At 37.8% G+C, this 19,494-nt stretch overlaps 1 protein-coding gene across 1 annotated transcript; it reads left to right on the top strand.

The window, feature by feature from the left end:
- Positions 1 to 326: 326 nt before the first annotated feature.
- On the top strand, positions 327 to 19,016 carry RELL1 (RELT like 1; the record flags this gene model as incomplete). Its single annotated transcript, XM_080634315.1, has 6 exons — positions 327 to 414; positions 11,869 to 12,111; positions 13,926 to 13,997; positions 15,256 to 15,313; positions 17,914 to 18,153; positions 18,836 to 19,016. The coding sequence occupies 6 exons, from the start codon at positions 327 to 329 to the stop codon at positions 19,014 to 19,016; spliced, it is 882 nt and encodes a 293-aa protein (XP_080490441.1).
- Between the last annotated feature and the right edge of the window lie 478 nt (positions 19,017 to 19,494).

Raw genomic sequence — 19,494 nt, 5'->3', positions numbered from 1 at the left:
AACCCCACAGGAGTGCGTAAGAAACGCCTTATGCCCATCGCAAGACCGGACCAGGGGTCGGATCGAGCAGCCGATCCGTACGGCTCACCCTCGGTTTTCCCCGCCACGGCCACAGCAGCAGACCCATACCAGCCAAACCCACCCACCTCACGGACGCGAGCCCCGGCGTGAAGCTCCAGCACCACCCCGACTCGGCGGCCCCGCGCAGGCGCCGTGCGGGCAGGGCGCGCCCCGCCGCCGGTGGGCTGGGCCTAACCGCGCCGGGCTGGGCCGGGTGGTGGCAGCGCGGCTGCCAGCGCGGAGACAGCGCGGGCCGGGTGCTGGGTATGGCTCCGGCAGTGACGGGCGGGATCTCGCCGACTGCTCCCTCGCTGGGCCCGGCAGGTGCCTGGCTGGGCAACCGCTCTGCTCTCGGTGGGTTGCTGCGGCCTCGGTCCTTCGCCGCGGGTGAGAGTTCTGTCGAAGGGGAAGCTTCAAGCCGGGACCCCTTTCGCTCTCCGCCGATGGCCCCATACCCTCTCCGCGGGCTCCCGCCACCGGCTGTGACCTCGTCGGCGTGTGCGAGTGTCCGGGCCCTGCCGACCTGTCCCGTCGCTCGGGTGCTTCAGCTGGCCCCGCTGCTTTTCCCTCGGGAGCCTCTCCCCACCACCGCGGGGACGAAGCGGGTGCCTCTGGGGTACCTGGCGTTTGAGCCCCATGCCGCGGCCCGCTACAGGGTAGCACGGCTGGAACGTGTCCCTTCTCCGCCCTGGCCTCTCGGAGACCGGGGGGAAGCGATCGCGGAGAGGAGGTCGGTGCTCCCGGTGGCAGCGGCCGGTCTCTCCCGGTGAGGCGGGCTGCGTTCTGCCCGAATGCCGAGCGGCTCTTATGTTGCGACAGTCCCCGGCCGGACTGTTAGCTTAGTTGGGGATAGCCCGAAGTTGCGAGGAAAAGACAAAAAAACCTCCTAATGAACTGCACGGAGGGAGTCTGGTAACTCCTTCGTAGTTGATCTCACTTCAAGCGGGAATCAGATGTCACGCAAAGTAGAAATGCGTGGGAGAATTGGTTCTACTTCGCCGTCTGTTGTGAGAGTAAACTTGGCTTAGCGTTTAGGATTTGGAAATTCAGTTGACTAATCCCTGAGATCTCTGAAGAGCACTCGTACGCAGACAAGCGCCAGAGGAAGTTAGTCTTAAGTGACATTTTCTTTGTTTATAGATAACCGCAGATGTTATGGTACTAATAATCTCAAAGCGAAGCAGATCTTGTTGCCTGTGTAGTCTGAAATGATTTTTTGTGTTGTCTATGCTTAAACGTTTCTTTTTAAGTTGATGCTCATTTTTACCTGGTGTGATTTTCAACTTGAGCAGCTTTATTGCCTCTGGATGGTATGACATTGATAAGAGTGTACCGGCTTGTTTGAGAGTAAACTTAGTGGAAACAGTTAACATGGGCTTATTAGCATAAAACTAAGCAATAAATGTTTCTAGTCTTCCTGTATTTATTTCGTACATCTGTAATCATTGGTGCAGTTTGGCTCTGTCAAAAAGGACTGAGGTATCTACTGCCTGCTGTTTGTTTTCTGAAACCAAGAGGAATGGAAGGCTTGTCATCCTTCTCTTTGGGGTACTGGAAAGAAATAAATACCACTAGGCATAAGTAGGAAGAGTAAAATGGAGTTAAAGATGCTAGTGTTATCAGACCTCTTTCCACCCCTCCCCCCAGCTAATTGATTTCACGGAAGGATTTTAAGCTCCTTGAATTTCAAGTTTGTGCTGACTGGTATCTAGTGCTCTCCAAGGCCTTTTTTTTTTTTTTTTTTTTTTTTTGTGTGTCTGTGTTTGTGGATTTTTTTTTTTTCTTCAGGTTTTGTATGCAGAGGTTAAAGGAGAGAATTGTGTATTTTTCTTCTGTCCTTGATCATGACCATTTTTTTTTTTCCTTCTTGGTTGCTTTAGTGTAAAATGTTTTTTAATAGATACAAAAATTAACTTGCTCTTTGATAGTTATTACTTTGGTACTTTAGCGCATGTTTCTGCATGTTGAGATGAGTGTACAGTTTACCTACTGTTGGCATCTTGAAGAGAGTGTAAACATGTTTTAGTAAACCAAAGGATGTGTACACATAGGCTTATACTGGCTTTTAACAAATATTTATACTCAGGATTTCTTTATTGAGCTTGAAGGCAGTTTTGCTGGAGGACTGTTAATATGCCATTGGTAGGATTTGGTGCATTGGTAGGGTTTAATACCAGTAGCAGTAATGAAGTCTGGTCCTTGGCAGTGTTCAAGGCCAGGTTGGAGGGAGTCTTGGATGACATGGTTTAGTGCAAGGTGCCCCTGCTCATAGCAGGGGGATTGGAACTAGATGATCTTAAGGTCCTTTCCAACATTAACTATTCTATGGTTCTTTATGTAGATGAAGAGGATCATAATTTTGAATCCAGAAGTTGGGAAGTCTAGCAGGAAATGTGTAAAGCTATGAAAGAGTTTTCTTACTCTGAGTTTGCCAAATGCTGTCAGTTTATCTGCCTTATCTTTACACAGGAGGTATACTGGTTTTGGTTAAAATTGGGCTTTAACTCATTTAAGCTAGTGTGGCTGTTAGTTTGCATAAATGCTGTGATATGATGTGTTTGGTTTCATTGCTTCTCACTAGATGCTGCTTCTACTTGTAAATTTACCCATTATATGGAATCATACCTGTTGTGAAGGAAGGTTGGTTATTTTTTTGAACAGCCAAACTGGTGAAGTTTGCTTTATTAAATGTGTGTGGTAGCTGCATCCAGTGCATGTTTTATTTGAAAACTGAAATTTGAGGGGAAATTTTCCAACACAGATGCAAAGCATCAGTTCTGTGTATATTTGCAGTAGGAGCTATGTGCTGTGCAAGTAGTGACCAAAGCAATTACACCATAAGCACGCCAATTTTAACACTGTTAAACAGGGAAACGCAAGTTTTTTGTCTCTGTATGTGTTTCTACAGCATTATCGACCTCGTATTGTGTTACTCACAAGGAATGGACTGAGCCTCTCTTATACCTTTCATATTGCAATTTTTCTCTTTCTCAACATGACAAAACTCTAGATACTGTTCTCGTTTTTTCTCATTGAATTCTTAATGTCAGATGCATTCGTGGTGTGATTGTTTGGACTGATTGAGTGACCGATGAGATGATTTACTAGGTTTGGTCTTCCTTTTTGGTTCCTAACAAGCTCTGTCTGGGAGTGTAGAAATTGCTATGGGTTAAAGTTGCTGAAGGTTATGTGCACTATACAGTAATGCTTTTAGCTGTAGTTTGTTTGCTGTCAGTAGGACCTACTCTTACATATGGGATGTCTCCTCCCTGTATCCCACCCCACCCTCAGGCTTTTAAGGAAGCCCGCCTAAAACTTTGTGCAGACAACTTACTTAAAATGTTGATAGGGCATGTAGTTCAGAACTAAATAAGGATTAAGAAAGAACTTATCAAGGTGGAGACTTGTCTCTCAGTTCGGAGCAGAAAACTCTCTTTCCAGGCCTACTGCAAAAATTGCTGACAGTCACAATTTTTGTGGTCACTTCAGTGGGTCAGAGACTTCTCCTTTAATTTAAGGACTGTAAGCAGGCTCTAGCTTGAGGTGCTATGAAACATTTGCAGTTTTATGGTTATGAACACAATGCTGGGTGGCAAGGAGGTTGTTGGGCATTACATTCAGGTAGGCCATCCCTGAGACTTGCTACATGCATTTTGCTGCTAGTGTTCTCTAAGTGCAGTTAGGAAGAGCTTTAAAGAACCAGGGTTCATCCTTTTGCTTGCTTTGTTGAGATACTGCTTTTGACAAATCTAATGAAGGTTTTGAGGTCTGTTCTTAATAGCAAATCTTAACCTTGCTTAACCTCTAAGGCAATTGGCAGTACTGTTGTTAGTTGCCAGTACGTTCTTTCATCATCTGGCTTCCTTTTTCTCATCAGACTTCCTGCTTATTTCACTTCTGGCTGTACGGTCTGATTACTACAAAGAAGCTAGAAGTTCAACGGAATTCACAAACTTGTTGAATGTTACTCTTCAATGATAGGTGTTTTTCCTTTGTTATTCAGTTTGTGCATATTCCCTAAAGTACAATTTCCTTGAACAATAGGCCAGCAAATGGTAGGCAATAGGTTTTCTTCATTTAAGAGTTTTTTCCTCTAGAAAAATAATTTTTTTTTTTAACTTTTTCTTTGCTGCCTTGTCTAGTTTGCCTGGTCTCTTCTGTAGCTACTGCCTTACTAGTAAGGCAGGGAAGCCCAAACATTTTCTAAATGTCTTTGTGCTTGTTTTGGGCAGTGATGTATTTTGACTTCTGATTGAAACTGCTTGTTATTTCATCTGCTTAGGTATGCATAGGCAATTTTACTGTAGTGACCAGAGCAGATAAATACTGTTTACATCGGATAACTTTTAAAGGCACATTTAATTCCAAGTTGCAGCAAACCATTCTGGCTAAATTTACTATCATTAAGCTGACTAAAACCCAGTATTAAATCGGTATGTAATTACCATCAGGGTTCTAGGTAAATTCACTGCTAAGCACATGAATTAAGAGTCTGACAAAATGAAATTAGACTTTGATAACAGAAACCTCTACTGCAGCTCTAGTAGAATGCTTTATTTTATATCTAAATAAATTGAATGTACTGAATTAAAATAAATAGATGGTTTAGACCTGCTTTATTTTAAGAAAATATCCACCACTTCTGAAATGCCAAGGGACATAAGGTGGCCATTTCTGGCATTTAATTAATTTCATTAAAATCCATTACCTTAGTAAGTTTTTGAAAATAAAGTTTTCTTACATTCTTGAGAGTGAGATATTTAATATGTATATAGGAAGTTTAGCTAATCAACAAGCTTTATTTTTATGCCCGAGTTTAAAAGTGTGTAATCTAAAATAAAAAATTTCTTTAAATGATACTTAAGATGAATGCTTTAAATCCAAGTGTGCATCCATCCACCTTAGATGTTCAGCCTGGAGGTAAGAAGTGTCTCTATAGTTTAATGCAGTTCAAAGTCTGCTTCCGCTAGATCCAGGAGAAGATGAAGCACTAGGTATGATCATCAGGTGCTTCTTCCTTGCAGGGTGAGCTGAGGCTGCAGGTGCCTGACTGTTCCTTCTTGTGGCCTTGCCAGCTTAAGCAGTCCTTTGGTTGTGCCCTTTAAATAGTGTGTAGATCCCTGTGGTGAATTGAACTAGAAGTGACCCAGGTATGGAAGAAAGGAAAAGAAAGGAGCCAAAAACCCACCCAGAGAAATTGTTTTCTGTCTGAATTACATTGAATGTTGAGTGGTTGCTCTTTTTCCACAGGTGGGTGGTGAACTGGCACATTAGTGTGGGGAGGGAAATAAACACATAAGCTGATACTGCTACTGAGACATGATTTCCAGCTACGCTTAGCTGAGATGTTAAAGCATATCATATGCCATATCTGAATATTTAATTTGTTTTCTACTTAAATAGGTTGTATGTTGACCACGTTTAATTTCTTTAAATATTCATTAAGGCCAACAATAGTTTGTTCTGTATACTCTGAGATTGATAGCTGCATTTCACTTTTGTGCCTGAAAGCAGGAAATGCTATCCTGTAACTTCTTGAACGTTACAGAGAAGATAGTGAATGAGTGTGTACTTATTTTTAGCAGGTAGATTGCTAGAACAATCAAACACTCAAAATGTAAACAAAGTTCTATGAAAGGCGTGCTGTAAGAAATAAATGGCCTGGGTGTAATGGGCAAAATCCAGACTAACCAAATAGGATTCTTTATCAGTAGAGCAAAGAGCTTACATCATTGTTTATGGGCTGCTTTCTATAAATTAAACAATACAAAACCAGCTAAATGTGCTCAAAGTAGTCAGCTAGATGTAGATTATGCTTAAGTTTAGTACAGGAGAGTTAGAAAAATAAATAGAATGCATTATTTTAATGATGAGTTATTGCTTATATAGCAACTAAACAGGTTTGATCTTTGTTATAAAAATGATTTATTTTTCAAGAATCCGAGTTCTTTATGCAGTCTTAAATATTTCTAGAGATTTCTCATGTGCTTTAAAAAGCTTGAGAATTGCCTATTTAGATGAATAATAAAGGCAAAGCTTTGAGATTACTAGGGCTCATGTTGGGGAGATTCTGGTGATCGTGCCAAATATGAAATCTTTTCAAGTACCTGCAGCTAAAACCAAGGAAAGAGTAATTCTGTAACTGCAGATATCAGTACAAGCAGGATCAGATATTGTGGTAGAAGATACTAAAGGAGGAATTGTTCTGACCCTCCGTTTGTAGTGAGAAAGAAAATAGGCGTGGAGTGCAAGCTGTTGTCTTTGCAGGATCTTTAGCTGTACTTGGCAGAGAGCTGTCTAGGTACAGTTAATCCTGCTTTTTGACAGTGGGATGAAGTGCGATGACCTTTCTAAGTTGCTCCCCTCTCTCTTTTCTGTGAGTTTATAAAACTTTACCCTTTAAGTTTGTTACAGAGCAATACCTTTGCTTATGTGGTCTGCTCCTTCCTCATCACAGCCTTCAAGACACTAGTCTTGGAACATTTTTGTGGTCAGCCATTATTTTACTGATATGGAGGCAATACAGTGCTTAAGAAAAATGTTAATAGATATGTCAAGGCCACATAAAAATTGCAGTTTAATGCAGGATGAAATATTCTTCCATATGCAAACGTTTTCCTCGTATATTCTGTTTCATGAGGGTGCTGTAAAAATTCTTTGAGCCATTGCTGAAAGAACACTGTCAGACTAGTACTGATTAGAACCAGTATAAAAGACTTCGCTGAGTTTGACTGTCCTTATATTTACTTTTTAGGTAAAGATTAAGTAAGGGCAGGCAATATGCAAGTTCAGTACCTAACACATACTCATTTTTAAGCAAACGAGAGTACATAGGATCTGAATTAGTCGCAATTTGTGGCAAAATGCAGCTTTAAGTGTCGCTTTAGATGCACTGAATATTGCTTCTAAACCTTTTTATTTAGATCACATCTTTAAGTGATTTTAATGTGTAAACTGGTATACAGTAACAGGTATATAAAAATACCAGGACAGCAAATCACCAAAGCAAATTAATTTCTCTAGGAATTGACTTGAGTCAAGGAAGATTGCTATGTGCCGAAGTTGTCGTTAAAAACCATTGTGAAGCAACATCAGACATCATGAGGATGAGGTAGACTATCAGGTCTGTTAATGAGCATAATATGCCTCTGGGGAAGAAGAATAGGGAGCATGCAATGAATGATGTAGCTGTAACTTGGGAAATAAAATATATTGCTCATTAACCAGGCAAGCCTTGGTTTTGCATTATGTTGTAACTGTTGAGGTCTTTGGGGGCAGACATCTTAATGTGTATAGGATGTTTGATAATGAAGGCTGGGTGCTGCACTCTGCTTATAAAGTTACCAAGTATTTGATACAGCTAAATACTTCTGGGATATTTTTTTGTTTGCTTTTGGTGAATTTTTACATCTCTGAACATAAAATGAATGTCATCAAGCAGTTTATGGACTTTCTGTAAGTTATGTATATTATTAATATTACTGATTTAATGTTTTATACTAGTATAACACCTTGCAAATAAAGTTGTTTATCTTGTTGAATTTTAATGGGAGGACTAGATTTTTAGATATCTACAACTGAAGAAAAATCACATAGTCTTATCTACCTAATGTGGTATGTTGGAGTATTTCTGCTAATGAATTTTTAAATTGGAAAAATACTTCTGAGTATGTCTCCCTTCCTAATTCAGAAGGTCTTTGAATCTTAATCCAAGTAGTGGGCTAAACTGTGCTACAGAGTATGCACTTGATAAACTAAGCGTTTTTACCAACATGCTTCTGTCAGGAAAAGAAAATATACCAGTGTAGGCACATTTCTTTTTTTTTTTTTTAATTGTTCTTTTTTTTGTTTTATTTTACCTTGTATGTGTTGCACCTGTCATTCGAGAATTTGTCTAGATTATCATCACCTTTCGACTGCAGATTAGATTGTATCTGAGATTTTCTCATTGGTGTTTCAAGTGGCAGTCTTTGAGTGGAAGTACTAAATCCTGAAACAGATTATGTAGCTAGAAAAAGAAAAGTGAAACCAAAGGAACTTAAACCGTGCAAGCATTTACAGGTGCTATATGTTAGATGTGCTGGGAATATGAACCTGAGGAGTTTCTGATGATGTGCTTTTTTGCAGGGTGGGGATGGTATTTAGCAATTGCAATGGTCATTGATTTGCAACATTCAGCAGTGGTCCATGTTTCTGAAAATGTGATGCATCTCAGTCACTGGAGTTGTTTGTGAACTTAAGATTGGTTCAGGTTTATATAGAATTTTTTATTGTTTGCTGTGAACATTTAATAGCATTTGGGTTTCATTTTCCAATTTTCTTTGTATAATTTGTCTTCTAATTGTATGCAGCTTTGAATCAGCTTTGTATTGTAAATTGTATATATGTTTTCAGTGGCTGCATCAGGCTGATGGGATTTCAAGTTGGTGATTTAAAAATAATTATATAGGACATTATAATTCTTTAAACAAATAATCATCCTGGCCTTGTTTTTGGAACATACTCTGAGACTACGGCTCCATGTTACCACAATTACTTTAGGAAAGTGTGTTCTAGGTGTATTATTAGTCTGTAAGACCCACTTGCTTTACGTTTGAAGTGGGTATTTTACCTACCATGGTTATGGAGAAAACACTGAAATGTGTTATTTGTTTGGGGAATGAATGTCTCTGTTTCCACTGAGAGAGGTAGAAAACTGAGAAAGTCAAGTCAGATTGATCTCATGGCCCTTCCACCCATTAACTTGAGCAACAAGTGGCGGTTGATGTCTTAGTGTAGTAGGTCTTTCCCATTTGTTCTTAAAATGACTAATGTGCAAGCAAAGCCCAAAGCATCTGCCTATTTTTGTCTTCTGTTTGAACCTGAAGGGTGCTTATCTATTAATACCTTTCTGAGTTTGTGATGTATACTGTTTAAGTTGGATTTCTTAGATTCGGAGATGTTGTAGACATCAAAATAATACTACTTTGGTATGATGGGTTTTCTCCTGCTTGGGAAATAAATTAAGGTGCTTTGCTTAAATGGGGGATTTTGTACCTGTTGCTACCTGATGAGTTGAGGGGGGGGGGGAGAACCCAAACCCCCCCAAACAAACAAAAAAAATTATTTTGGTATATTAAAATGTAAATTATAAATTCTTAGAATGCAAATAAAGTGCATGTAAGATCGACTTTCTTGGTAATATGATTGTGGCCATTAGCCTTTCCTGTCTCTTGTTTCTTTGTAGTGTAAAACAGTTGCAGCCTGAAAGTGTTAAATTGTATATATTGGTCAGTTGTCCTACTCAGGCATAAATTAAAGCATCTGAAGGTTACTTGTCTAGTAAATTCTGTATACAGTTATCTGTAGGATTGCTGCCCTCTCTTATAAGCTAACAGCTTTCTCTTTTGTATTTGGGAGCAAGCTAGACCATCTGGCTTTGTCCAAAGCAAACGTCCTGAGATTTTGTTTTAACATTTAGCCTTGTGATCTGTTCAGTAGTTTGTTTGCATTTCTTACAATTTTTCTGCATTTCTGCTATTGTTAGGAAAGCTAGTTCAGAGAAATGCTTTTAGCACGCCTTTTCTTCTTGCTGCTGATTGTGGTTTTATCAGTTGTTATTTCAAAGAAGTTCCCGTGGTTTTTTTCACTTTGAGCAAGTGTTGTGTACTATGTACTATTGAACTGACAATTCAAGACTGTCCTGAAAAATACAGGAATACTTTAAAAATAAACGACTTCATGTTTTGATATGAAAAGGACTAGGCTAAATACCTAACTACAGGTTTAAAAGAATTTTCTTATCTGTCTGTCACCTTACTGGTATTTTCAAATACATCTTAGTTCTACAGCTAATGCAATAGAGGTGTTTGTGAAAGAAGAGTCTTTCAGTAATTTTCTGGAGTCTTCAATTAGTTTTTGTTTTTGTTTTTTTTTTAAGGGAGTGGTTTGATTGTTCTAGACATTTCTGTTCTGAAAGCATCACTGTCATAAATGGTTTTCTGATGAATCTTTGTTCCTTTAACCAGTTTGATTAATGGAATGACTGTGAATTTCCCTGACCATTAATACAAGATGGAACATATCTTGAAATAGTGTTATTTTTTTCTATTGGTTGTGTTTATTGTCATTTTTTCTTACTCAACCCCCCCCTATTTTCAGCTGAAGTGGAGAGTAATAATAGAGGGTAGAAATACAGCAATATTCTTGCATGTTGGAAGAGTGGTATTTGAATCTTTTTATGTGGGTGGGGAGTGTGTATAAACTCTAGAGGCTCAGAAGGAATTTTGGGTATGCAAATGTGTATTTTTGGATTTCTAGGAAGGATATTAACTGTATCCCAGCTGAAACCAGGACAAACTGAACAGTTTTTATTTTATATATGAGAAGGTACTGAGATTTTGGTTTATCTGGGTGTATTAGCCATGAAAGTGAGCAAATAATCCAGGATGATCAGGGGACTGGAGCACCTCCCGTATGAAAACAGGCTGAGAAAGTTGGGGCTGTTCAGCCTGGAGAAGAGAAGGCTGCGTGGAGACCTCGTAGCAGCCTTCCAATATCTGAAGGGGGCCTGCAAGGATACTGGGGATGGACTCTTCATCAGGGACTGTAGTGACAGGACAAGGGGTAACGGGTTAAAACTTAAACAGGGGAAGTTTAGATTGGATATAAGGAAGAAATTCTTTACTGTGAGGGTGGTGAGGCACTGGAATGGGTTGCCCAGGGAGGTTGTGAATGCTCCATCCTTGGCAGTGTTCAAGGCCAGGTTGGATGAGGCCTTGGGTGACATGGTTTAGTGTGAGGTGTCCCTGCCCCTGGCAGGGGGGTTGGAACTAGATGATCTTAAGGTCCTTTCCAACCCTAACTATTCTATGATTCTAAATATTGGAACAGGTTGCCCAGAAATGTTGTGAAATGTCCATCATTCAGATGGAGTTTACCTCAGCAACCTGATCTAATCAGATCCACTTCTAGCAGCATTTGGACTAATGTACTTCAAAGGACCCTTCTAATGTAAATATTCTATACTTCTGGTAGTTCAAAAGCCCAATCTATAGCATGGAATATACATCTGTTAAATTCGGAGTTTAATTGAAACAAAAATTCATAATTGTGAGTCTAAAGTTAGTGTGTATGCTGCAACTTAGATTCTTTGCAAACAAAAAGTAAAGCCTTTTTCTCATCTTGTTTCAAGTTTAAATACAAAATGGGTTCTGAATCTCGAACAAGGGAAAATGAGCTTATCTTACGCTGATGAGTAATTTTTTTTTTCTTTCATGCTGTGAAATCCCACTATTAAGAAAAACATCACGGTATTTCTCTCACACCTGATGGTACTGCTTTGCAAGGGTCAGTACAAAATCCTGTGCTTACATATTAGGGAGGAATCAATGTTCTTCCTTTTTTTTTCTTCCTTTTTTTTTTTTTTTTTTTTTTAGCAATTTTGCATGAAACGTAAGGCTGGAGAAATGGTATCACATTTTCCTCACTGGTGGGGACAAGGAGCAATGATGGTGTTACACTTCTGTGAAATATGTGAGCCCTTTTATTGAGCTCACAAACCTATTAGGCTAGAATATTGTTCTTCACTCTTATATTAGTGAAATATCATGTGGGGGTTTTGCACCTTAGATGTCTTGTAATCATTTATGAGGAGGGAATATCTACTGTTACGGGTGTGACTTCGCAGCCAGTGAAGTATGTGTTGCCCATTCAAGTCATCACAGAAGGTACATCACATTGATACTAGGCGATTTAGTCATGCTTGCAATTTTCTAATTGAATTGATTTACAGAGTATAGTAATACCTGTGTTTATTCATTTGCATAGGTAACGGAGAGTTTTCCCAGTTTTTGTCAAGCAGTGACTTACAGACAACTACTTTGACAACTAAAACTGATGGCAATGACGGCAAGGCTGAACACCTAGAATATATTGCTTTTGCATTGGTTCCTGTTTTCTTCATCATGGGTCTCTTGGGGATCCTGATCTGTCATGTCCTTAAGAAAAAAGGATATCGTTGTACAACGGAGGCAGAACAAGTAGAAGAAGAAAAGTTTGATGAAAAAATAGGTAATCGACAAGTCTAATAATTTCCTATTTCTCTACATTACAGTTACTATGGAATAATTTATTGTGAGACTTCTGTCATTTCTGTCTATATTTGACATCAAAACAATATTAAGGAAAATATTTTTGTTACCGTTATGTGTCTGTTGGGTTTTGATCTTTGCCAGTCAAAACTAGGAGTGTTCCAATTTCCCATGCAAGTCCTCTCGCATCAGTTAAGAGCTTACAGAGGGATCAAAGTGTCCAGTATATTTGTTTGCAGCTGTACACTGCAGTCACAGTCACCAGATTGCTTTTCTGCATTCCACATGCTGTTATCAACAAAATATTATTGTGCATAATTTCATCTGAGGAGGGATAAAAAGCTGTGCCACATGAATCCTAAAATCTTAAGTTTTGTGTTAGCAGTCTTTGCTCCTGTTGTGCTGTCATTCTCATCTCCCATCTCATTATAAAACAGCCTTTGGACTGACTGTCTACTTTCTGTTGTATGTAATGTGTACTGCTTATATTTTTTTCCTGAAGATACTTCTTTTTGTTCTAATGTTTGTTTGTGCTTTTTTTTTTTTATGGTTCCTTATTTCCATCTACTCTTACTTGAAAACAAAACGGGAAAAGAATGCTATCCCTTGGGAAGGGCTATAGTAAGCCACTATAGCATTTGGCTAAGTAAATATAAGTGTCAACTCACTTTGTCTTCTTTGGTCTTCTTCCTTTGTCATAATTAATTACTGTCAGTAGGTTCATAATAAGTGCAAATTGCACTTTGCACTTTTTGTCTGTGTGGTAAGGGTAGAGCCATGCGGTATAGTAATGATGTGTTAGCATGTTCTTAAGCAATTACTGCCTGGGGCATGCATGTAGTGAATGGAACAGGCTGATCTGTTAGTTCACCTGCTTGGTAACAGCAAGGTGAGCAGTCATGACGGGGATAACTTCAAGGTCTTGGGGAGGTAGCTCAAAGTTGCATTTTAAAGTTGCCTGTATTAGAATGAAGATGGAGCATGGGTACAGAGATGTTGAAACCCCTAATTTACTACTACCTAGACAGATTTAGGATCTCATCTATCAAACTTGCCTCAATCCTGTGATACTTCTTTTATTTTGATTTTTTTTTTTTAAATTTTTAAAGCTAGTCATAATTATTGGAAAGGGCAGAGCTGTGCCTTCTCATAGTTCTGTTTTTCTCTCCCATCTTTCTTTGCCTTCTGAAGTTTTTCTGGGGAAGCTTCCAGTATTGTTAATAGGTGCAATTGATTCCAAAAGTATTTAGTCTTAAGGTTTCTTTCTTCAATTCCTTGCTCCTGCAGTCATATGAGATTTTTTTTTTTTTCAATTAAAAAAAAAAATAAAATGTGGTGAAAAGCTTGAATTGAATCCCTCTTATTCTAGAAGCTGATAATATCTATTTTAAAATAGTGACTTGGGCAGACTAATGATTTTGTTTCCCCTCCCTATTGTTAGGATGAAAAGTGCTGCTGTCTTGTCTCTTTGTTACTGGATATAGCAGGAGCTTTGACATACGCTTTTGAAAATTCAACTTTAATTCAAGTTAGTCAAGTCTTAAATTAATATGTTAGAGCTGATGTCTAGACTCCATGAACTTGTGTTTGTATTTTTTCCTGAATAAGGACTAGAAAGTCGTCTTTAAGCTTTCCCTCCAAAGTGACAATGGATCTTGTCTGTCTTTTGAAGTAATTTCTTCTGGTGTTTGCTTTGGTTTTAGCTTGGGGTCTTGTTTTTACTTTGTTTTAAAATAACTCACTTCTTGATTTGGAAGCCCAAGATATTGATAACATATTTATTTCCTTGCACAGAAATGAATGAAACAATACATGAGAATAGCGACACTGTGGGACAAATTGTTAACTACATTATGAAAAATGAAGGTATAGTATTGTGATGTTCAAGTTATGGTGTTCTATAACAAATAATTTTTTTTTCACATATTCTGAAGTATGATATGTTCATGTATTTTTATTTAATAACCATTTTGTACATGCTTAACTCTTTGAGATTGCCTTTAGAAGGCAATAACTTCAAACAAAATAGGGAAGGTTTTGCTTACCTGAGAATTATTTTGTATGATAAGTTTGGTTCATGCAATTCTTGATACTTTAACTGTTTGGGTTCTCAAGGTTGCTTTCTTAGTAGCAATGTTTAAAGCATGTGGAAATGTTTTTTTTGACCAGATTAAATTTTTTGTCTTGAAATGATTTTTGCAGCTATTCTGTGAAAGGTTTGTTCATAATTGAGACTATAGGGTAGACTAGCAGTAATTTTATGTGCTTTGTGTGCAAAATAAGGGATAAAGAAGATGATACAACTGCAAAAATAAAATCAAAGTTAAGCAGCCCATGGAATGCTTGGTTAGTTCAGAACTTACTTGCCTAGTAGAAGAAACATTTAGGAGACTACGTGTTTTTATAGCACAAGAACCTGCAGCCTTTTAATTTTACATTTGTGTAAATTCAAGTTCTCTGAAATGTTGAGCTAGGTTTGAGTTATTTTTGAATGAAGACTAGTCCTCTGGAAAAGTTGTATTTTTTGGTTGGTTTGTGGGTTTTTTGCTTGTTTTTCTTTTTTTTTTTTTGTTTGATTTTTGTTGTTGTTGTTGTTTTAGTTTGGTTTTTTTACTTAATAACTGTCAGGGCTTTGAGTTTGTGTATTTTTCATGGAGGCTGGGATTAGGTGTAGCCTGTATGTGTTTTAAAATATGTGAGCAATTGGTTGTTTTTGGCTGATAATTTGCATTTTGTAGGGCTCAATTAAACCACTGGTTTTCATCTGAAGTTGCTTTATATATATATGAGGTGATGATAATCCTGTGGTCAAATGGATGTTTTAAACTTTTCAGAGACCTTGTCTGGGAGTGTTGTGCAGATTGCTGTGTTACATGGCTTAATTGGGGCAGAGCTTTTGAGTGTAATATGAACTGTAGTAGCTCATGTTAAGAAAACCACATAGAATTATATAAACAATTTTTTTTTTTTTGCATAGTTTTCTCCTGTGCCTTTTTGGAGATACACATGATGCAGTCATCTTTCTTCTAAATGAAGTTTCTTTGAGGACTTTTAATTTTGCTGTTTGCTTTTTCTGAGGTTAGAGTTGTGCACTTCTGAAGAATTCTGTTTATTCTCCTTGCAGCAAATGCTGATGTGTTAAAGGCCATGGTAGCAGATAGCAGTGTCTTTGAACCTGAAAGGTAATTACTCATCTTCTTAATGCATATTTCCTGAGGCAACAAAAAATGTACCCTTTCCAAGGATTTTACTTCCTGAGTACATCAGTTCCTTGATTTGCCAGCTAAGATGATAATACGTTGATTTCCGTTGATTGTGGTGTCTCTGAGTCACTCAGTTTTAGTGTATGCCCTGGGTTAGTAGCTGGCTCTTCTGGTTATGTGTTCTAGGTGTGTGGTATGGGTTCATTGCTTTTTGGTTTAAGTATTTACAGAGGCTGCAATACTTGTTTACTTCACCGTGAAGTTACTTACAATTTGGCTTAGTTCAAAGTTCCTCTGATTTGAAAAGACATAAGCAGCACTTGGTTCTTTTGTATGGATGCTAACTTGAAATAGACATTTCTTTCTGTGTCTCCTGGTTTACTTTTTTCTTTATAATCATGGTAATATATGTTGGCTGACCCACCTCTTACTTTTCTCACTACACATTTAGGGAATTACATAGATAAAGTGGTTCATCCCTTGAATTGCAGATGCATCATTTATGTATATCTGTACATAAGTACTTTTAATTAATACCTGTACTACTCTACTTTTCATATGTAACCCTCTGTTCATGTTCAAGGTAGAGAAGATGAAGGTTCAAATAGTACTGTATCACTAATAAAGTGTGTAGCTTTAGCAAAACAAAGGGTTGAATATGCAACCATTTAAACTGTTAAACCACCTGTTTAACGCTAAGAGGCTTGGTTATTGTAGAAAAAAAAAAGAATTTAAGGAATTATTCTCAAGTACAGGAGTTATTTTTAAACTTATGGTGCAGCAGAAATATTTGAATTTAACTCAGTCTTTTTGCGTAGGTGTGTTATTTATGTGTTGTTGTTATTTTGGGATGTGTGATGTTATTTTGGGAATTTTAACTATTGTTTCAGTGGTGAACTAAAATACAAAAGGTAAAGAGAAGGGGAAAATAATTATATAATTTCTGACAGATACTCCTAAAGCTTTAGTAACTTAACTGCAAATCCACTGTATTTTTTTCTAACTTTGATGCACTATGAAATATTTCCTAATGATAAGAAAAGTAATGGCTAAGCAAAATCTTCACTTCCGCCACTTAAAGCTGTTAGTTCCTGTCTTTGCTTTAGATATTGAACAGATCTCCCTTAATACCATTCTCTTATGTATTAGAAGACCATTAAATGTCTCCTGTCGATATTTTTGTTTTGAAAATAAGCATCCAAGTAACTCCTGTCTTTTGCAGCATGTTTTATTTCTTTCGTTTGTCTGTTCTCCTTTGGAGTCTCTTCAGTTTGTTAGTATTTTTCTTGAAATAACAGTTCCAAAACTGGATGGAATGATCAGCTGAGGCATGATTAATGCTGAGTAATGTAACTTTAGGTTCACAGGTTATGCTCCTGTTATTTCCACCGTGAAAATTGTCCTTTTAAGCAACAACATTGTAATGATTCATGTTTAGCTTGTGATCTTCACCTTTTTCTGCGGAATGATCCTCTGGCTAGTTCCTTTGTATTCTGGGTTTATAAAGCTTTTCTGCTAAAGCACTGAAATTTATTTTGTCCTTCCTGCAATACAGCCAGTGTTTTTAATAAGATTTGTGTATGTGTGAATGTGTCTTTCATACACATGCTCTCTTCTGATCATCCTCATTTCTCATCTTGTCCTCTACAGTTACTATGCGTGACCCAAAGTTTATGGGTACTTTAGTTATTCTTCTATTCCATTACGCAAGGAACTATTAAAACACTGAATATCATCAGGACCAGAATAACCACATTAGTGTGCCTTTCTAGTTTCATAGTAAGCTACTAATATGTAATTTCCTGGTATTTCCTTTTTTTTTTTTTTTTTTAAACAAGGTGTGCTACCTTAAGCTGCAGAAATTTCACCTTTAGTGCACTGAGAAGCTTGATTTAGGAGAATGTGTTGCAACACGGTGTCAAAATTGATGCTGACGTCAAAAAAAGTACATCTTCTGTTTTCTGTATATGCTACCTGCTTTTCTGCCTTAGAAGAAAATCAGATTGAATCAATCAGATGTTCTCAATAAATACTTCTTGGTGGTTATACTGCTTTTTCTTTATAACAAAGTACTTTAAGAAAAAAGTAAGTTTTTCTGAAGCTTAAGCCAAATTACCTGTTGAGGCCTTTTCAGGGTAGACAGTTTTGCCTCTTTGCAGTGTTGTAGGACAATGCTCTTTTGTGATTTCTTGGAGATACTGTAACAATGCTAAAATAGTTTCCATAGTTCTCCAAATGTGACTTTAACGAGCTGATTACATGTCTTCATCAGTATAACTTCAGGTAAACTGTTTCTTTTAGCCTGATTTTTTTTTTTTTTTTTTTTTACATTTCCTTTTCCTTTATGTTAATTATCTTAACCACATGACTGCAGCTGAATTAATTTATGTAAGTGATTTTAACTGCAAAAATAGGATATTGGAGGGAGCCTTAAACCAGACATCCTCATAAATAAACAGTCCTTGAAAAAGATAGTTATTCACAGGCATAACTGAAGGTTATATCTTACTCTTCTTTTTCTTTTTAAGAAACAGGATGTTATAGTAAACACTAAATTTCCTTTATACTTTTTCCTACAGCCCTTTATCTCCTACCTCTCCTGGGAGTCCAACAAGTCCAGGATCTCCTTTGTCACCTGGTGTTATTCCATTTAAACACAGCTGTAAAGGCCATCACTTCCATACTGTTGGAGGAGCAATAGAACAGGATGTTTGTACTCGTTGTAGCCACAAACGATGGCACCTCATAAAGCCAGCTCATAAATCTAAAGAGCACAGAAGAAGTCGTATCGGAGAAGTTACAGTCCTTTCTGTGGGAAGGTAAGGCTTGGGTCATTTTATTGTATGGTTTTCTTAGGGAAGATACAATGACCCATTTTGGATCAGGTATCTATTGATTCTACGCTGTTTATAGCATCAGTGATTGTTTTTTGTAACCCTATTAGACTGAGGTTATTTCTGGAAGAAATAAACATGGGTTGGTTGTTTGGGTTTTGTGTTTGTTGTTTTTTATTATGATTATTTTTTTATTATTATTATGTAAATAGATGGGGATTTACTGTGGGTATAAATCCATAGCTATTGCTCTATTGATACTGGCTAAAAAGAAACAAGGATTGCACACTAATAAATTATTCTTTCTGAATTTGGTATTTTTCAAGTAAGTGTGAGCTATAGAAAGCATTCTGTTTCGTTATTTTTAATTCCTAGCTTATGTTGTAGTTGTGTTAGAAAATTACTCCTCTAAGAAGTAGTATGGTATCTGTGGATTTTGCTTGAAAACATAATTCCCAGAGAACATGTGATTTAGCAACAGTGAGTATTACAAGTACATGTAGGTAATAGGAAGGAAGATTGCTTTGAAGTGAAGCTGGTCCCGTGTGAGTGTCAGCTGTGATAGTCTTGGGGACCTGAAAACATGTTCCTGTCCTTACACTGGGTACTGAGTACAATCTAACTAATCTGAGGAAATACAAATGAATCTTTCTTTTGCTTCTCTCAGATTTAGAGTCACAAAAGTGGAGCACAAATCGAATTCCAAAGAACGGAAAAGCTTGATGTCTGTTACCGGTGTGGAGAGTATCAATGGTGATATGCCTGCCACACCTGCAAAACAGGAGGACACTGAAGTGCCTGCCACACCTGTGAAACAGGAGATACGAGAGAGGAGAAGCTCTGAGTAAACTGCAGGTAACAATCAGTGGGAACTCGTGCTGAAAGTTGTATGTTGTCAAGTAAGTGAAGGTAATCGATAACGAGAAATGAAGTTGAAAATGTATCAGTTCTGCATGAAAATTTACCTTTCAATTTAAAAAGTTTCTACAGAAGTTTGCAAAAATTATATTTGCTCACTCAGTTAACAGTAAATTTGTAAAGGCTAAATTATCCACCAAATTCTTATCTAATTGTTTTAGACTTTGTAGTGAGAGTAGATGGACTCTTTGTGGAGGGTGGCATCAGAGGTCCAAGAAATTAAACATCTGCATATTAATTTTTGCAATAAGTGATGGTTCAGATTTAGTGGCAATGTGCTTATTACCCAGAAGAAACAAATGCTGCTGACAGCTGCATCACTGGAATAACTTAAGTGCTTCTTCCTTATGCTTGCTGCCTAGTACTGTGTGCTTTTATGTAAGTGACTGCTTACAAGATACTTCTCTG

Source organism: Psittacula echo, assembly GCF_963264785.1.
Source record: "Psittacula echo genome assembly, chromosome: 1".
Taxonomy (NCBI): domain Eukaryota; kingdom Metazoa; phylum Chordata; class Aves; order Psittaciformes; family Psittacidae; genus Psittacula; species Psittacula echo.
The sequence above is the reverse complement of the archived record's forward strand: the minus strand, read 5'-3'. Positions and strand labels throughout refer to the sequence as shown.